The sequence below is a fragment of the Emydura macquarii genome, unplaced genomic scaffold (assembly GCF_026122565.2).
Source record: "Emydura macquarii macquarii isolate MOO-44397 ecotype Brisbane River unplaced genomic scaffold, CSIRO-AGI_Emac_v2 contig_3477, whole genome shotgun sequence".
Classification (NCBI taxonomy): domain Eukaryota; kingdom Metazoa; phylum Chordata; order Testudines; family Chelidae; genus Emydura; species Emydura macquarii.
In genome coordinates this window covers 4,309,200-4,326,729 of record NW_027133614.1, presented here as the reverse complement: position 1 = coordinate 4,326,729, position 17,530 = coordinate 4,309,200, and the positions used below count along the sequence as shown (strand labels likewise).

The 17,530-nt window shown below is 36.7% G+C and overlaps 1 protein-coding gene across 3 annotated transcripts in view; it reads left to right on the top strand.

The window, feature by feature from the left end:
• TPR (translocated promoter region, nuclear basket protein) overlaps positions 1 to 17,530 on the top strand; it is a 58,946-nt gene that overhangs the window by 5,755 nt on the left and 35,661 nt on the right. For all 3 annotated transcript variants that reach the window (XM_067535117.1, XM_067535116.1, XM_067535118.1), the window contains exons 6-20: positions 2,144 to 2,308; positions 3,155 to 3,247; positions 5,232 to 5,312; positions 7,118 to 7,205; positions 7,752 to 7,892; positions 9,360 to 9,451; positions 10,900 to 11,097; positions 11,804 to 11,911; positions 12,532 to 12,758; positions 13,763 to 13,926; positions 14,192 to 14,331; positions 14,426 to 14,574; positions 15,682 to 15,844; positions 16,429 to 16,563; positions 17,358 to 17,498. In XM_067535117.1, coding sequence (XP_067391218.1) covers positions 2,144 to 2,308; positions 3,155 to 3,247; positions 5,232 to 5,312; positions 7,118 to 7,205; positions 7,752 to 7,892; positions 9,360 to 9,451; positions 10,900 to 11,097; positions 11,804 to 11,911; positions 12,532 to 12,758; positions 13,763 to 13,926; positions 14,192 to 14,331; positions 14,426 to 14,574; positions 15,682 to 15,844; positions 16,429 to 16,563; positions 17,358 to 17,498 — 2,085 coding nt within the window. The remainder of the gene's footprint in view (positions 1 to 2,143; positions 2,309 to 3,154; positions 3,248 to 5,231; positions 5,313 to 7,117; positions 7,206 to 7,751; positions 7,893 to 9,359; positions 9,452 to 10,899; positions 11,098 to 11,803; positions 11,912 to 12,531; positions 12,759 to 13,762; positions 13,927 to 14,191; positions 14,332 to 14,425; positions 14,575 to 15,681; positions 15,845 to 16,428; positions 16,564 to 17,357; positions 17,499 to 17,530) is intronic.

Genomic DNA, 17,530 nt, shown 5'->3' with positions numbered 1-17,530 from the left:
TTTCCACCTCACTGGAGTGTAATACCTGGAAGTAGGAAAACGGAGTAACTAGCTTTGATTCACAACATATTAATATTTATTCTCCAAGACCTACCCATATTTGGAGAAAGTGTTTTTCCATTCCTACTACCTTGGCTGTCTCTCCTGGATATTGAAATAATGAGTTTTCTTCAGATTAATGCCAAGTAACATTGGGTAGAGTTTATGGTTCAGAGAGCTCTCAAGTTGAGTTACCTTACCCTGGCATGGTATAGGAAGAAGCAGTGTTTGACTCTTTTGGCACTTGCTTTAACTGCATCTGCAAAATAAATTTGTCATGATCTAATGATCCACAGATGAAATAAGTGTCAGAATTTCCAGTGTGCTTTGAGACCTATAATCTACCTATCTGCATAGCTATGTACTATTTATGCAGTAGATAAACAAAGAGCAGCGAGCTCTGAGCTATATAGAAGGCTGTTCTCAGTGTCCTATTGATTTGGACGTACCATTGAAACCTTTGGCTGGAAAACATCATCCACTTGAAGCCAAGTTCTTGTGTACTTGCTGACTAGAAGATTGAGTTGATTCTTAGTGAGTTGGTAAAATTTTCTGTAGTGCTGCTAACATCCATGAAATCAACTTTTTATACTTCATTCCTGGTTGTAATGATAACGCTCTAATAACAATCTAACCTATATTCATTTTCTTAAAGAAACAATGGTCAGAATTCTAAATTAACTTCCAAAAGTGGTGCTAGATTTTCACCTTAGTCATTAACCTTGCTAGTATATTTTCGTGGCTCATCCCATTGATAACTTTATGAGATCAGTGTTAGAAGGTCCCTTGACTTTTATTTGGACCAGACTAAAGTCTTCATGACGTACATCCAGCTTCTTTGTTTCATGTGAAACTGGTACAGTCAGTTAAATAGTCTCCCAAGAGAGCCATGTCAAAATACTGTCTGCATTGCACATTGCTTCTCTTTAGTAGACCTGCAATTCAAGGTCATGTTAACTTATGCAGCACTACATTGGCATTTGTAGCTAGCTCCACGTCACTTCCTTTCTAGAAGATGTGTAGGGCAGCCATATCGAGTTCCATAGATATTTCTGGAAAACATTATTCCTTGTATATTCTTAGCTAACACAATGCGGCGTTCTAATAGTTGGAACGTATATAGAGATTTGAATATGCTGCTACCTGCAACCTAAGTAGCTTGGCCTTTTAGCTCAGGCAGTTGTGCTTCTAGATGAAGAGGTCCCTGGTTCAGTCCCCAGGGACCTGTTATTACAAATGGATTGAGCCAAATAGTATGAATCTGTATCTGAATCTGTATTTGGCTTGCTAAAGGTATGAAACCTGTGGAGTGACTTCCTCATTCTTCCTCAGTATCATTTTGTATCTAAGTGTTACTGTTTGAGGCAACGTACCCTTCGTATAGTCAAACAAGTAAGAAAAGTACTGCTTCATTGTTACAACTATGGTATTGGCACACTCGCCCTTTTGATACTTCGAGGCTTGTACGTGGGTGTTTACCGTAGTCTCCTTAGATATATTCATCAAGCTTTTAAGTCTTCAGGAATGGGGATCTGTTATAACACTCTATTTTAAGTAATTTTCTTCTACCACGTCTGTAATTCCTGTTTTTGAAAGGCCTGGGGTCATATCTTTTAATGTTTGTGTCAAGCATGTGGTGCCCCAACCCTAATTATAGCCTTTGGACCCTTTGGAACTTAAATGGTAGTTAATATATTATAACAGTCCTTCCGTGATGTTGGACAGATTTTTGCCCTTACTGTGTATTCTATCTTGTACCTGTAAAGGAGTTAGACACTGATACCTCAACAGGAAGATTAACAGTCTGAGAAATCCAAAGATAGTCATTATTCCCAGTCATATTCTGATAGCAAGGCTCCAAGTGTTGGCATCCATTACACCTGAATTGTTTCCTGGGGTTTCAAAACAGGAAAAGAAGACCAGTCTAACCTGGTGAGGCTGGTAGATGCGTGGCTATGCATGGGTGCATCATAAACCCTAAACCTGAACTAAGCACAAGCACACACATGCAATCTGTGAAGAAGTTTTGTATAAAAAGTATAGTCTTATTACACATACTAATTTATTTAGTTTACCATATTGTCTTTCACAATTTTATTTTTAGTATCGTGAGAAAAGGTTGGAGCAAGAAAAGGAATTATTACAGAATCAGAACACTTGGCTGCATACTGAGTTGAAAGCCAAAACAGATGAACTCCTGCTTGTTTCCAGAGAAAAAGGAAATGAAATCCTGGAGTTTAAATGTAGTCTGGAGAACAAAAAAGAGGAGGTAAAGTAGTAAATAACAGAAATATTTTTTAAAAAAAAGAAAATGAATTTGGTCAAGATGCGGTAACCATTATCAGGAGTCTATACTCCTTGACTAGTTGAGTGAGGAATTCTTATCACAGACACTCTTCTCTGTGGATTGAATTCTGTGTAAAGGAGCAAATTTTAATGTACATTCTTGAAGTTATGGACGATATTGGGTTTAAGGTAGGGAATTATGCTTTTTTCCATTATTTGCTTTGGTGACTTATAGTTTGCAGGGAATGAATATGTTGGTATGGACATCTAAAGTAAGATAGAGCAATTGAAGATTATTATTGTAAGCTTAGTGATGATAAATTAGAAGTAGCTGAAAATACAAGGTGTAATACCACAGTGGTTAATGAAAATATACAGAAATACAGTTACTTGCTAAACAGAATATTTTTAAAAATATGTACAAAAATATTGTACTGGTAACATACCTTCATTTTAGCATGTGATGTTTGGCAGGGGAGAAATGTGGGGGCTTATTTTCAAAATAGCTCCACACTAATCAGCTCCTGTTTTAGACATCTTTAGACTACTTAAGTGGTCAGCTCCTGTTAGGCCACTAAGTGAGGCAGAGCACCTTTGAAAACCTGGTTGTTTCATTTAGAAGCCTACCTGAGAGAAAAATTCTTTAGAAAATTTGGCTTTTATACTCTCACTTCTGAAATTTAAGGCTGTCCTATAACTAGAAACTTTGAAATGTGTATTAGCATCAATAATTATCAGATACTGCATTCCTATGTAGGAGTAGGATTTGAAAAATATGTTGTAAATGAAATACAAACATCTTGTGTTTTAATGTTTGTTATTCACACAGGTTTCCAGAATGGAGGAACAGGTAAACAGCTTAAAGCTGTCAAATGAAAATCTACAGAAACATGTGGAAGATCTTTTGACTAAACTGAAGGAGGTAAGCAAACTTTTTCTAATCTGTAATCTATAGTATGGCAGCATTTAAGATAGCTTCAGTATTTTAACAAGAAAAATTATCTCCTGTATCAATTAGAATAAAGTACACTACTACCTTAATCTGCCCCACTGAGACTAGGTATTGCTGGGATTGCCAATCTAGGGGGGAGGGAGATAACATTGCAGACTGCAATGTCTAGGCACAGCAGGGAAGATTCCTGTCAGGAGGGATTATCGGTTTTAATTTACTATTCTCTTTCTTATAAAGCAACCTTAGGCAAGGGTAGGTGGGTGGAGGGCAGAAATTTAAGAAAGCTTTTACTTAAGACCAGTAGCTTCCAACTTTCACGAAAGTTCCAATACCATTTTTTTGGAACAAATATTTTCCTGTAATATTTGCCGCTTAAACGTTGCAGCTTTTTGGAAGTGCATGAAAGCCTAAAAATGAAAAATGAAATTGACTGGCATATTTTCATTCTCCATGATGAGAGAAGTACAAAGAGTAAAACTGGAAAAGAAACGTAGAACAAATTAGATCTATCAAATTCTGTTGTAATAAGCCAATGTTACATATTGAAATATTGATAAAGAAATGTAAAAGTGTTCTTTTAATGGTTTGTGCCCCAGCCTGATCATTGCTTTTTCTTTTGTATGTAACTTTTATGTGATGAATTATATTTTCTCAAATGTAAACTAAAATTGATTGTTTTTGAAAAAAAAAGTCAAACTTCTTATGAGGGAGAAAAAATCTCATTCAAGAACTTTCCCTTTTCCACATCATTTGGTCTGTAGTACTGTATATCTGAGGAAACATTTTTGTTTTTGAACTTCTATGTATTCTAATAGTGGGCAGTATAATTCTTAAACTTAAAAAACCTCACTTTGAACATAAGAACAGCCATAATGAATCAGACCAATGGTCCATCTAGGCCAATATCCTTTCTTCCAACAGTGGCTAGTGCCAGATTCTTCAGAGGAAATTTACATAGCTGGGCAGTTATCGAGTGATCCATCCCCTGTCATCCAATCCCCGCTTCTGGCAGTCAGAAGTTTAGGGACACCTAGAACATGGAGTTGTGCTGCTGACCATTTCGGCCAATAGCCATTGATGGACTATCCATATGAACTTACCTAATTCTTTTTTGAACCCAGTTATATTTTTGGCCTTCACAACATCCCCTCCCAACAAGTTCCACAGGCTGACTGTGCATTGTGTGAAGAAATACTTCCTTATGTTTGTTTTAAACCTCCTGCTTATTAATTTCATTGGGTGACCCCTAGTGCTTGTATTATATAAAGGTGTAAATAACACTTTCTTATTCACTTTCTCCACACCATTCATGATTTTATAGATCTCTATCATATCCCATCATAGTCATCTCTTTTCTAAGATGAAGAGTCTGGCTTTTTAATTTCTCATATGGAAGCTGTACCATCCCCTCAATCATTTTTGTTGCCGTTCTCTATATCTTTTCCAATTCTAATATTACTTTCTGGAGATGGGGCAACCAGAACTGCACATGATATTCAAGGTGTAGGTGTACCATGGATTTATATAGTGGTATTGTATTTTGTGTCTTTTATTATTTATCCCTTTCCTAATGGTTCCTGGCATTCTTTTAGCTTTTTTGACAGCTGCTGCACATTGAGCAGATGTTTTCAGCGAACTAGCCACAGTGATTCCAAGATCTTTCTTGAGTAGTAATAACTAATTTAGAATCCATCATTTTGTATGTATAGTTGGGATTGTTTTCCAATGTGCATTACTTTGCACTTATCAACATTGAATTTTATCTGCTATTTTGTTGTCCACTCACCCAGTTTTGTGAGATCTCTTTGTAACTTTGCAGTCAGCTTTGGACTTAACTATCTTAAGTAATTTTATATCATCTGCAAACTTTGCCACCTCACTGGTTTGCAAAACAAAAATATTAAATTCAGTTGAAACAGAACCAGTACTATGACTTCATGTTTTTATTCATCAGGGAAAAGAACAGCAAGCTGGTATGGAAGAAAGATTCCATAATGAACTAAAAGCCCACATAAAGTTATCTAACTTGTACAAGGTAAGTTTGGGGGTGTTGGACACATTCATATTAGAATTATATGAAAGTAGGTCCAGGGTTTGCAGTGTGGTACATGTCAGACTATTTCCCCAGGGCGATATTTCTACCTGTATAAAGTGTTAATGTGAAATGGGGAAATGTTTCTCTTCCTTAATCCTCCAAAGCCCTGTTTAGTTTCTTCTGGCCAATAGGTTAGTGACTTTTATTGTACGCATTTTCACTAAAAAGAACAGATCTATCAAAAACTTCCTAGACAACACCGTGCCTAGATTTAATTTCACATGTTGAAAGAAGGGATGTGGGAGAGTGATCTTGGTTGGATAGCTCATGTGGCCAAATGCCTGAAATGCCTCTTTACTTTGTAGGTTGTGGTAATGATGGTGGTATATTTCACACTACATTTAGAATCTTACATTCTGCACTCAGATCTGTTATTCTACTTAATTCTACAAATTAAGCAAAACTGCATTTAAATAATAGAATACTGCATGGAATTTTCTTGTATTGTAAATGTGTTAATCATAATAAATTGCAGTGCTCGCTAATCAATGGTCTTAATCAATGCCTGTGCAATTTATTTTGTAGTCCTGCAATGTTCTTGTGTATGGCTCCTAAAAGTCCACTGAAATTAAGAGTGCCACGTATTAATGGTATAATTGGGAAGTGAGCTAGTTGTGGTGCATTAGCCTGCAATAAGTCCATATGAGGCTGCAAAGCCACTTCAAAATCAGGGTTTAAAGTTTTATCTACTTAAAATTGAATGTGGTAAAAATAAATGTCATACAAAAATAATTCAATTAGAATTGCAGTAGGATAAATGTGAGCTGAAATACCTGCAGATAATAGTGGAGTTACCAATAACCTTTTTGTAATCTACTGCACTACCATGCTACATATTTAATTATACATGTGTGTGTTTATTTATATTTAATAATATATTAATAGATGTTTGCTGCTATTTTTAAGCATGAAAAAATAAATATTTGCTTAACATGTTTCATTATGCAATGATGTTTTTAGGAAAACATAAAGTTTTGTTTACAAGAGAAATCTACAAAATATATAACTGGCCTCTAATTTTCATGCCACAATTTATGGGTGACCATCTTATATAGGGCCTGATTTGCAGAGTTGCTGAGCACCCACAGTGATTCTAGACTTCAACAGAAATTGTGATTGCCAGTCACCTCTGAAAATCAGATTCTAGCAATCTAAATCTGGGTATCCAAAATTAGAAGCAAGTTCTAGAGATGTGGGCCTTAACTTCTTTCAGCCTCAGTTGTTCTCACTTTAAAATGGAGGATAAAGCTTTCTTCACAGGGATGTTACAAAGCAATAATTCTGTTGTTTGTACAGTAAATCATCCTGAGATCCTCAAAAGGAGCTATTCAAGTGAAAAGTGTAGTATAAATGCTAACGTGTCAAAACCATTTATATCTAAGAACAAAACCCTGAAATTTATAAACTTTTTCTAAAGTGTGATTGATTGATTTGGTTTAGAAAGCTGAGCCCTTAAAATACTGCTGAAATGCATCCAGGCTAACGTTAAATAACTTTGGTTTATGTCAACACCTGACCATTTTCCTCTAAAATGGGGAGCTAGCACCTGAATTTCAAGATTCTTAAATTACAGTATTGCTGAGACTCACTCTAGCTGGAAACAATTGTCCTGTTTGTGTTAATTCCTTAGTGTAATCCCTTGTGTGTGTTATATATTTAAACAAGTATCTTGTTGATTCCTGACCTCTGAGGAGCCACCTTATTTGTAACTGTTCACTAACAAAAGATTAAATACTTGTATTTAGAGTGCTGCAGATGATTCAGAAGCAAAGAGCAATGAGCTGACCCGAGCAGTAGAGGAGCTGCACAAACTTTTGCAAGAAGCAGGTGAAGGTGAGAAGCTGCTTACACGAATTGCAGAGTTTTTAAAAGTTTTGTTTTCTTTTTCTGTTTAGTTAAACAATTTCTGGATAAAAGACCCCAAAACAATGGTAGTTATGAAGGGAATTTTTTCAACATGCATCTGTGGAAATTGTGATTAAAAAGTCAAGTGTTGAATTGTCTTGCAGTAGTTATTTTATAACTCTAAAAAATATCTTAGTACATTCCCATGGTCTCTGAATGTACCTGTAGATTTTTTTTTAAGGTTATTGCAATTTTGAGAAGGTAGAATTTCTGCCAGATGTCTTTAAAGAAAATTTGACCTGTCTCTTCATGTCAGCCTCATTATTTTAGGGTGGCTTGTACTAATCTTGCTGTTTAATTTTTAGTACCCTTCTGCATTCAGCTCTGAACAAATATGGTAGACATTAGTTTGTGCTTTCTTTCTAAGCTGAATAATTTAATGTCCTTCTCATGGGACATTTAAGAAACCGTTTTAAAGAAACTTTTGTATACTTCAGTCTTTTTAAAGAGAGCAAAAATTATATGTAATTTTAGCTAACAAAGCAACAGAGGATCATTTGGCTGAGGTGGAGGAGTCTAAAGCTGCAATGGAAAAAGAACTGAGAGAGAAGATTAGCAAACTAGAGAAAGAACTGGAGAACGCTAATGATTTACTTTCTGCTACAAAACGTAAAGGTAGGATAACACTTAAACTGTTGATAAAGTGCCAGACTTTATATACTAAGTAATTTTCACAGAAGCTTTTGCATTACAATTTCTAAGGAAAATAAGTGCACTAAATTTTCATCTTAAAACATACAGTATGTGGGGACAATATTATGTAGCAGAGATCGATCTAAATATATTTGCTAGAGTCCACGTAGGAGAGAGAACCAATTACTGTTGTATTTTGTTTTAACTTAATAAAATGTGGAAGGTAGCACTTTTCCCCTCTTTCATTGTACTAGAGTAAAGGTTCTCAAGCTTTTTGTATTGGTGACCCCTTTCGCACAGCAAGCCTCTGAGTGAGACCCCCATAGGCACCCCTGCCATTGCTCTGGCCCCCCAAGGGCAACCCCCTTTGCCCCGGCCCTTGTGGGCTCCCCACTTCCACTCTTTGCCCCTAACCCCTGTACCCCCTTCCTGCACCCACCTGGGGAAACTGACCTGTATGCACAGAGTGGCTGGTATTGCTGCTCATTCCTCCCGGGAACGCTGCTCCTCCATGCACACCTAGGGAGCTGTGATGGGTGTGGGGGAGAGCGAGGTTAGAGCTCCCTGCATCCAGGTCAGTTTCCCCACTTGGGCTATGTAAGGGGTGGGCAGAGAGCAGCAGCTCCTGTTGCTCACCTCACAGCACAGCCCAGATGGGGAAAGTGACCTGCATGCAGGGAGCTTTGGCATTGCTCCTTGCTCTCCCCCCAACCCCCTCGGGGATGCAAAGGAATGTTGGGGAAGGGGATTAGCAGTATCTGTGGCCACTGCTCCCCCCCATCCCCCATGTTCCTTTGCTGGGAGGAAGGCGGGAGGCTCACAGCCCTGTGCCTGGCCAGGGTCGGGGCTCAGAGCTCCGCGGTTGGCAGCACTCCAATCTCACAGCCATGTGCCTAGCCGGGGTCAGAACTCGCAGTTCATGACCCCCACATAATGAGGTTGTGACCCAAGTTTGAGAACCAATCTACTAGAGCATCACTTTTAGTTTGACATGGTTGAGTTCTGCCAGCCATCATATTTCAGGAGCATCCCTGCTATTTAAATTACTTGTTTACATTTTATGATTGAAGACTCGAGTCTGACAGTGAGATTTGTTTGAACACTTACAACTAGATTGCACAAAGCACTGTAGAATATATTATAAAAAACAATTTTGCACTAGATTTAGGTGACTTTCATTTCTGATTTCTAAGATTTTATAAATAAATGGTATTTTTTCCTAATCATTTTTGAAGTGAAGGTTGATAAGACCTTATTTGTTGTGATTGTTGACTGTGCACAGTATGTGTTTGTCTTTGTGTAGTAGAAATACAGTACAAGTATTGAAGAAGTCAGACTAGATGATCATAGTGGTCCCTTCTGACCTTAAAGTCGATGAATCTTTCTATCTATTTTATATATGATTCAACTTTATTTTTAACATGTGTTTTGGGGTTGTAACCTATCCAGGAGCCATACTGTCTGAGGAAGAACTGACAGCCATGTCTCCTACTGCTGCAGCAGTAGCTAAAGTAGTGAAACCTGGAATGAAATTAACCGAGGTAGGTGGTGGTAGTTTTTTTCAAATTGGTGACTCAAAACTCATTTATCTATTTCTTTGACTAAAATTTTTCTTGTTTTGTGTCCATGTCGTTAATGTTGTATTTACTCAAGTGTCTATGACCCTAATCCAGTAAAACACTTGATTGCTGTGACACTTTGGGAGTTCACTCAGAACAGTAATGAGTTGCCCTGTAGCCCTCGGTACTTCTGTGCTGTGCAGCTTTGGTTCAGAATGCTGACACCATCAGCCTGCTTACTGATACACAGTAGCTTCACCCTGACTTCCACCAGCCTGCTTACTCCTTGCAGGATGATACCAATGCCTTTCCAGTGCCAAGTCTCCCCAGAGCAGCCTCCTTTGTAGTGCTCAGCCCCCTCTCCCTGTAGCACTCAAACCATATCAAGTTTGCTGCTCCTTTAAAGAGACAATACAAGCACTAGCCTATTAGTTTAGCCAAGGATTTTACACTTCAAGTTGAAACACTGCACTCAGATGGTTGTTGTGTAATAAAACAACTTTATTAACAAAGAACAGATATTTAAGTGATACCAAGTAGAAAGAATTGAGATAGAAATGGTTACAAACAAAAGTAAAAATCTGCTTCTAACACTAAAATCTAACTTAACAAACTACAGTTTTTTATTCAAAGTAGTTTTCTCACCACAGTCATTCTTCCAGCATGGCTGACTAGTCTCTAGCCAGGATCCAACACAGCGCCCAAAGGGTCTGGTTTCTTTGTCTCCTCAGATGAAGGATGCCAAAATGCTTTCTCTCTCTGCTCATATTCTCAAAGTTTATCATATCTCAGGAAGCCGTCCTTGGGGCTCAGCTTGCTGTGTCCTTCAGGAAGTTAATGCCATATTAATTTTTGCATTCTCCTCCCCCGCATCATGGCTTATCTCCACCACTTGCTAGTTTGATGGCTTTTGTAGGAAGAATGGATTTAATTGTATAAAACTTATTTTTTTCATTTTTTTTCCTGTTCTCTCCTTTCTCCAACTACTAAAGGTACTGGTTCCAAAATGAAACCATTCTTTGCTGCTCTGATACTAAACTTGGTATTTCTAAGGTTTTTATTGCTTGATCTGCCATATGTGAATTTTGATGTTCTATGTCAAATATCTAGGTAAAACACGTTTAAGATTTTCCCTGTTACATTTTAGTGTAGAATCATATTGCCTTAGTTACACTGTAACTTGAAAAATGGTGAATATTTATCAATAGGGACATAACTTCACAGAATATTTTCATCAACTAATATAAATCTTAAACCAATTAATTATTTAACTCCAAGAATGCAGTTGAAAAGATTATCTTAATATAAAATCTGTTACACAATGAGATGTAATACATGTATATCAAATGTGGTGAATTAACAGGAATTAGATAAGTTGTTTTTTGAGGTGGCTGGTTACACTTTTAAAAAAAAATGTTTTCTTGACACAGCTTTACAATGCATATGTGGAAACACAGGATCAGTTACTTCTAGAGAAGCTGGAAAATAAGAGAATTAATAAGTATTTGGATGAAATAGTGCAGGAAGTGGAAGCCAAAGCACCAATTTTAAAACGGCAGCGTGAAGAATATGAACGGTCACAAAAAGCTGTAGCCAGTTTGTCTGCTAAACTTGAACAAGCTATGAAGGTCAGTGTGGATATTAAAAAAAAAAGAGGCTTATAAAAGAGCATACAGAAGATTGATCTTGCTTATCCTCTAAATTTGTAAAAATACTGAATAGATCCTAATAAATGAGGTATTGTGGAAAATAAACTGTTTTGTGCTTTCAAGTTCTTGAGAGGTTATGGACAAGATTGTTCATGATTTACATTGCAGTTCTAGAACAGCGTGTTGACCTGTGGTCTCGAGACATTCTTTGAAAAGAGAACAAATTTATAAGTAAGGCTTTACATATTTGATCTTAATTTGCAAGGGAGTACCAAAACAGGGGATTTATGAGTAACTAAACAAAATGGGATTTGGATTTCTAATTCCAATTAATGATTATGGAAATTAGGTGTCCAAATCTTTTAGGCACCTTTGAAAAATCTCATGCTATAATTTTACAGTATGTGGAGTTAAGAATTTTACATAATTTTATGGTATGTGAAGTATAATTTGCAAAAGTAATGATTTAGTGTCTTTTATGTTGTGATTGAGAAAAAAGAGTCTCTGAAGCTCCAGTCTCAAAGAAGTAAACAAATTCTTGATTGCCTTAAGGCACAATAGCTGTATTTTTACTGCAGTTATTCAGAAGAAATTTCAACATATTTGACATGAGTACTGTAACAGGAAGTGTTGATCACTATATCTTAGTTTCCGGGTATTTTATATAAAAGTTTGTTTTTTGTAGGAAATTCAGCGGTTGCAAGAGGACACTGATAAAGCCAATAAGCATGCTTCTGTACTGGAACGAGAGAATCAAAGACTGGAAATACAAGTGAAAGACCTTTCACAACAGGTTAGAATGAATATTACTCATTTTTTTTCCTAACGCAGTACTGGAATGCTCTCACTCTTATTAACTCAGTGATCTATTGCTGTATTATACACTCTGAGATTGGCTTTTTGAAGTGCACCTCTGATGTTGCTGATGTCCTTAAAAGCATTTCCCTGGGGCATTGTATTATTTTTGTTTCTGCTTATTTAGAGAGATGAAATTACAATTATCAAAAGATCCAGTCATCTTTGAGGAACATGATATATGTCTGACATGGAAAATTGCTTTATGAATTGGATTTTGTGTGTGTGTAAGTGGGAGACCCAGTAATCTGAGCACAGGATTGGGAGCCAGGAATACCTTAGTTCAAGTTCTGGCTTTCTAACATGGATTCTGTTTGTGGCCTTGGGCAAAGGACTGAACCTCTGCCTCACTATAAAATGGGGATAACTCCTACTTATTCATGTTTGTAAAGAAAATTGTGCCATTCAATTTTAATTCTCAATCTAATACTTTTTTATAGAAAGTTAGAAACTACAGAACCTTGTAATGTTTTGCTTCTAAACAGCTTGTCTGTTAAAATAAATTTTTAAAAGCAAATGTAAGTTACAGTTTTATAACAGCTGAGTATTCGTTTTCAGGTGAGAGTGCTTTTAATGGAACTTGAGGAAGCCAGAGGCAATCATGTGATTCGTGATGAAGAAGTGAGCTCTGCTGACATCAGTAGCTCTTCTGAAGTAATATCCCAGCATCTAGTCTCTTACAGAAATATCGAGGAACTTCAGCAGCAGAATCAGCGTCTCTTGCTGGCTCTTCGGGAGCTTGGGGAGGCTAGAGAAAGAGAGGAACAAGAAACGACTTCATCTAGGTAAATTTCCCTCCTTCAGCAACGTTTTCATATTTGCCAGTAACAGGACTTGAAAGTAAAGGGCTTAATCTGCAGCAATGGAAATTTAAGACAGTTATTAGGAAAAGCTTTTTAACTATAAAGATAGCTAAACTTCAGAATAAACTTCCAAGGGAGGTTGTGAAATTCCCATCATTGGAAGTTTTTTAAAAATGGGTTGGACACACACCTGTCAGGGATGGTCTGCAAAACCTACAAATCTATGGCCTACACATAGTGGATGCTCATGGAGGTGAAAAAATCCCATCTGTTAAGCCGGTCTGTGATAGAGGGACAAATGCCATTCTAAATACAATCAGTAATCAGCCAGAGTCTAGAGCATGACAGAAAATGTGGCAGAGACTTGGCACCCTGGCCAACAAGTAGCAGGCCGGCTGTGCTACAATAAAGTCAAAACCTAAGCATTGCCAGGGGGTTGAAAGATCCTCTTGCCAGCAGAGTTCAGGACATTATTTCCTTGTAGTATCCAGTTATCTTCTTTTCAATATATGTGGGGAACAAATAGCCAGCCAGTTGCCTGGCATGTCGCCCTCCCTCGGCTCAGTAAGAGGGAGTCTCCATTTCCCCATCAGACTAATCAGTGGCGTAGCAGCATGTATTTTGAGTTTGCTAAATGGATTCCAAATGTTTCTGTGTTGTCAGTTCAACGAGGTACTTTAATTCTACCTAAAAGTTAAAACAACTGAGAGTCCAAATAAGATGAATAATAGGATATGTGACTCTGACTGAGTCAGGCAGTCATGATTGCTCACTTTAAAAAGAAAAATTGTGACAGCCCAACGGCCTTGTCCAGTCTCTGTATCTTTGCTCAGAACTCCTAATGATACTAAGTAAAGTTCCAAGGTTGGAATAAACAGCTCTGAAGGCCTCTTGTGATTAAATAGTTGTAAAAATGCCACCTTGGCTGGTGATGCTGTTTAAATACAGTAAAAAGAAAACAAAATCCCGTCTTTTCTCTATTTCAGAATTTCTGAGCTACAGAGTCAACTTGAGGATGCTGTCCATGAGTTAGAGAAACTGCGTGAAGCACGTCGTCTTCAACTGCAGCTTGTAGACTCTATAGTTCGTCAGCGTGATATGTACCGTGTACTGTTAGCACAGACAACTGGAGTTGTCATGCCAGTTCAAGGTTAGGCTCATGTCAGCAGCTCATAAGTTTCCGCATCTTGAAGAACTTTACAGTAGTTGACAGCTTTCTAAAATGATGCATTTGGGAGATTGAAAACTTCTTTTAGTTGGTCTGTGTTGTTCACTGTTTACCATTAAATGGCATATGGAAAATATGTATAAGTTTTTTGCTCTAAACACTCCCTGCCTGCCTTACACCAAGTGACTGAGATTGTCTTCTGTTTGTATATTTGGTGGTTTTAAATGTAGCTTTTATTTTTATAAAGCTTCAGGTATGTTGCCGGAGGAGATTTCTTTTACATCAACCCCAAAACGTTCAAGTATACCTCAGGCCATGTCAACTCCTGCTCCAGTCTCAATGACTGAGTCAGCAGAGGCAGTAGAGGCTAAGGCTGCACTTAAACAGGTATGCTGTATTTTTTTCAATAAAAACTTTTAAAATAATTTGTTTGTTTCACTTCGTAATCTTCTTAATGTTTGTTTTTCAATGCATACTGTAGCTGCGTGAAGTTTTTGAGAACTACAGAAAAGAAAAGGCAGAAAATGACAAACTGCTAAATGAACAAAATGAAAAACTTCAGGAGCAAGTTACAGACTTGCGGTCTCAGAATGCTAAGATGTCCACCCAACTTGAATTTGCCTCCAAACGGTAAAATGGTGTTTGTTTAATTTGCAAGTAGAAATCTATTTTCTTGTCTTACTCACTTGTGTGAGAACAAGCTAATTGCTTGGTATTAAACTATATAGCATGTTTGTTGACATGAACTGCCAATAAAATATCCATATTTCCAACTGAGTGAGAGTGCAGTTGCCCCACACAGGCAATTTTAGGTGTATCGTTACATGGTAACTTCATAATGCCACATACAGCCCAAAAACACACACAGCTTTTTTTTTAGCATGCAGCTACTGCTTTAAAAACGTGCCAATGTTACTTAATCCAAAATGTTAGCCCATAATAAATTATTTGTTTAAAAAAACAAAACAAAACAAGCCCCCAAATCCAACAAGGGAAAAACCCAAACATGAAACTCTCTGGATCTTTTATTTGAAATACAACTTCCTGGGTTAAAGCCAAAGAGAGAGAAACCTTATATTTTTAAAGTCAGAGGAGTGTCAATAAGCATAGTCAACTAGTCAGTCAGTGGAACAGAAGGGTTAGTTTAGCCTGTGTTAATTGGTCATTATTTGTTAAGAACTAGCCATACTTGAATATCTGAGTTAATATCATGCATCATATTCAGAAACTTGTTACGAAATGGATCAGTGCTTTAGAAAAAACTCTTTAATTTCCATTGCTCTTTCCTCATCCATCTCTCATCCCACTGTTCATTTCTAGGACTGCACCTAATAAAACTGTCCCTAATTTGCATATATTTTACTACAAATAATAGCTACCCTCATCTTTAACATTAGCATGTGGCCCTTGGAGACCACAGGTCTCAGTGTGTGGTGCTTCCTCAGGGTTTGAGAAAAGACGAGGCTGGGTTCATTTATGCCCACTCTATGACTACCACTGAACTAATCTGTATGTGAAACCTATTTATGTTAAATCAAAAGTTAAAGGATAATCAAGATAAGATAAAGCAGTCACTTTTCCAATTCAGTGAATCTTTTACAAGGCTAATATTTCTGTAAATTATGCTTCAAACTGGTATGTGAATACATAGCATGTTCGTGTGTGCGTTTACCCACCTTGTAATTCAGTACAGGTCATTTAACTCAGGAATATACACTTTTTTTGTTTCATGTAAAGTTATGAGATGCTGCAGGATAATGTTGAAGGATATCGTCGAGAAATAACGTCCCTTCAAGAGAGAACCCAAAAGCTCACAGCAACAACTCAAAAACAGGAACAGATAATTAACACAATGACCCAGGATTTAAGGGGAGCTAATGAAAAGCTGGCTATGGCAGAGGTGATTCATACAATATTTTCTGTAACATTTGCATGCATTTTGTATTCCTACACACTTCAGAGTTAATATAGTGACATTAGTAAATTTCTATTCCATTGTCTTGAAATCTGTTAGAATTTGAACCAGTGCATCATACCACCTGAAATCTTGGAATCCCAGTAGAATATAATACTAAATCTCTTAACCTCATGTCTCATGAAAATACACTGGCTGTTACATTGTTATTGGAGCTGTGTATGTGGAGATGTTTTGTTGACCATCACAAATACTTTGAGAATCAGTAAACTGTTCTAAACGCTGTTTTCCTCAACCAATGAATGGAGTGAAATTTGTGCTTTTGGCTTGGTCAGCTAGCAAAACTTTTGTAATTCCAGCCTTATTTACTTAGATTTTTAGTTTGTGAAATTTAAGCCAAGTTACATTTCAAAGAGTACTTTTACCAGCTTTGGTTATTTACCTTGACTGTGTTCATAATGTTTGTTTTTTCAAGAAGTTATACAGTAGGTAAATTTTGCCCGAATTAAATAATGCACAGATTTGCTGTTAAAATATCAAATTTTAATTTATAATCTGTTGTTTTAAAGGTGAGAGCGGAAAACTTGAAAAAAGAGAAGGATATCTTGAAGATGTCTGAAGTTCGCTTGACTCAGCAACGAGAATCTTTATTAGCTGAGCAAAGGGGACAAAATTTACTACTTACTAATCTGCGAACTATTCAGGTATAATCAAATACCATCCTTTTTGTTGGATGCAAAAATCATGCATTGCCTTGTGAATTGGAAACAGAATCTTTTCAGCTGATAACAGTAAATGTGTAACACTTCCTTTGTCAGATATTTGAGGAATTAGTATAATGACTTGGCATGTTATATTCAGGGCTGTGAAAGTGCTGATGAAAATAGCATGTTTCAAGGTATTATCCAATGCCAAATGAAATCATTGATTTCAGTAGGTAATGGATCAGGCAAGTAAATGGTAGTCATTATTTCTAGTAATAAATAAACATTCATTACTTGAATACTTAGCAATTTCATTAGTGAGTAATACTGTTACCAGTATGGGTATAGTTTTTGTGCACTTTTCAAAAGACAACGAATTATTCACTTTCTATTGATAATATAACCATTAAAACTATAAACTGACTATAAATTGTGGATCAGATAAAAAAGGTGATTACTTGTTTCATTAACTCTGACAAACTTGATTCTGGTCACTGCCTGACCTGCTAATTTCATTTTCCAGTTACGCTGAGATGTGTTTAATACTTTCTTGATTAATAATTGCTTACGGTAACATCCCTAACAAATTCATTTTTAATGATGACTGAAGACTTGTTTAATGACAATTCTTTTTTTTTTTTAAATACAGGCTGTTTGATTTGTGTAGTTACAAGAAATTTTACTAGAGAAAAATCTGGCAGGCAGTATAAACTCACTTTTCAGGGTTGTAACAGATGATGCTTTGTTAGTTATAACATACTGTATCAGCATGTTACATTTCATACTTTTATCAGGTGATATTGGAGAGGTCCGAGACAGAGACTAAACAGAGACTCAACAACCAGATAGAGAAACTAGAGCGTGAGATATCCCAGCTAAAGAAAAAACTAGAGAGTGAGGTGAAACAAAGGCATGCTCTTACCAAAAACCAAGATGTGAGTACTTGTAAGCAATTTTTACTAATTCA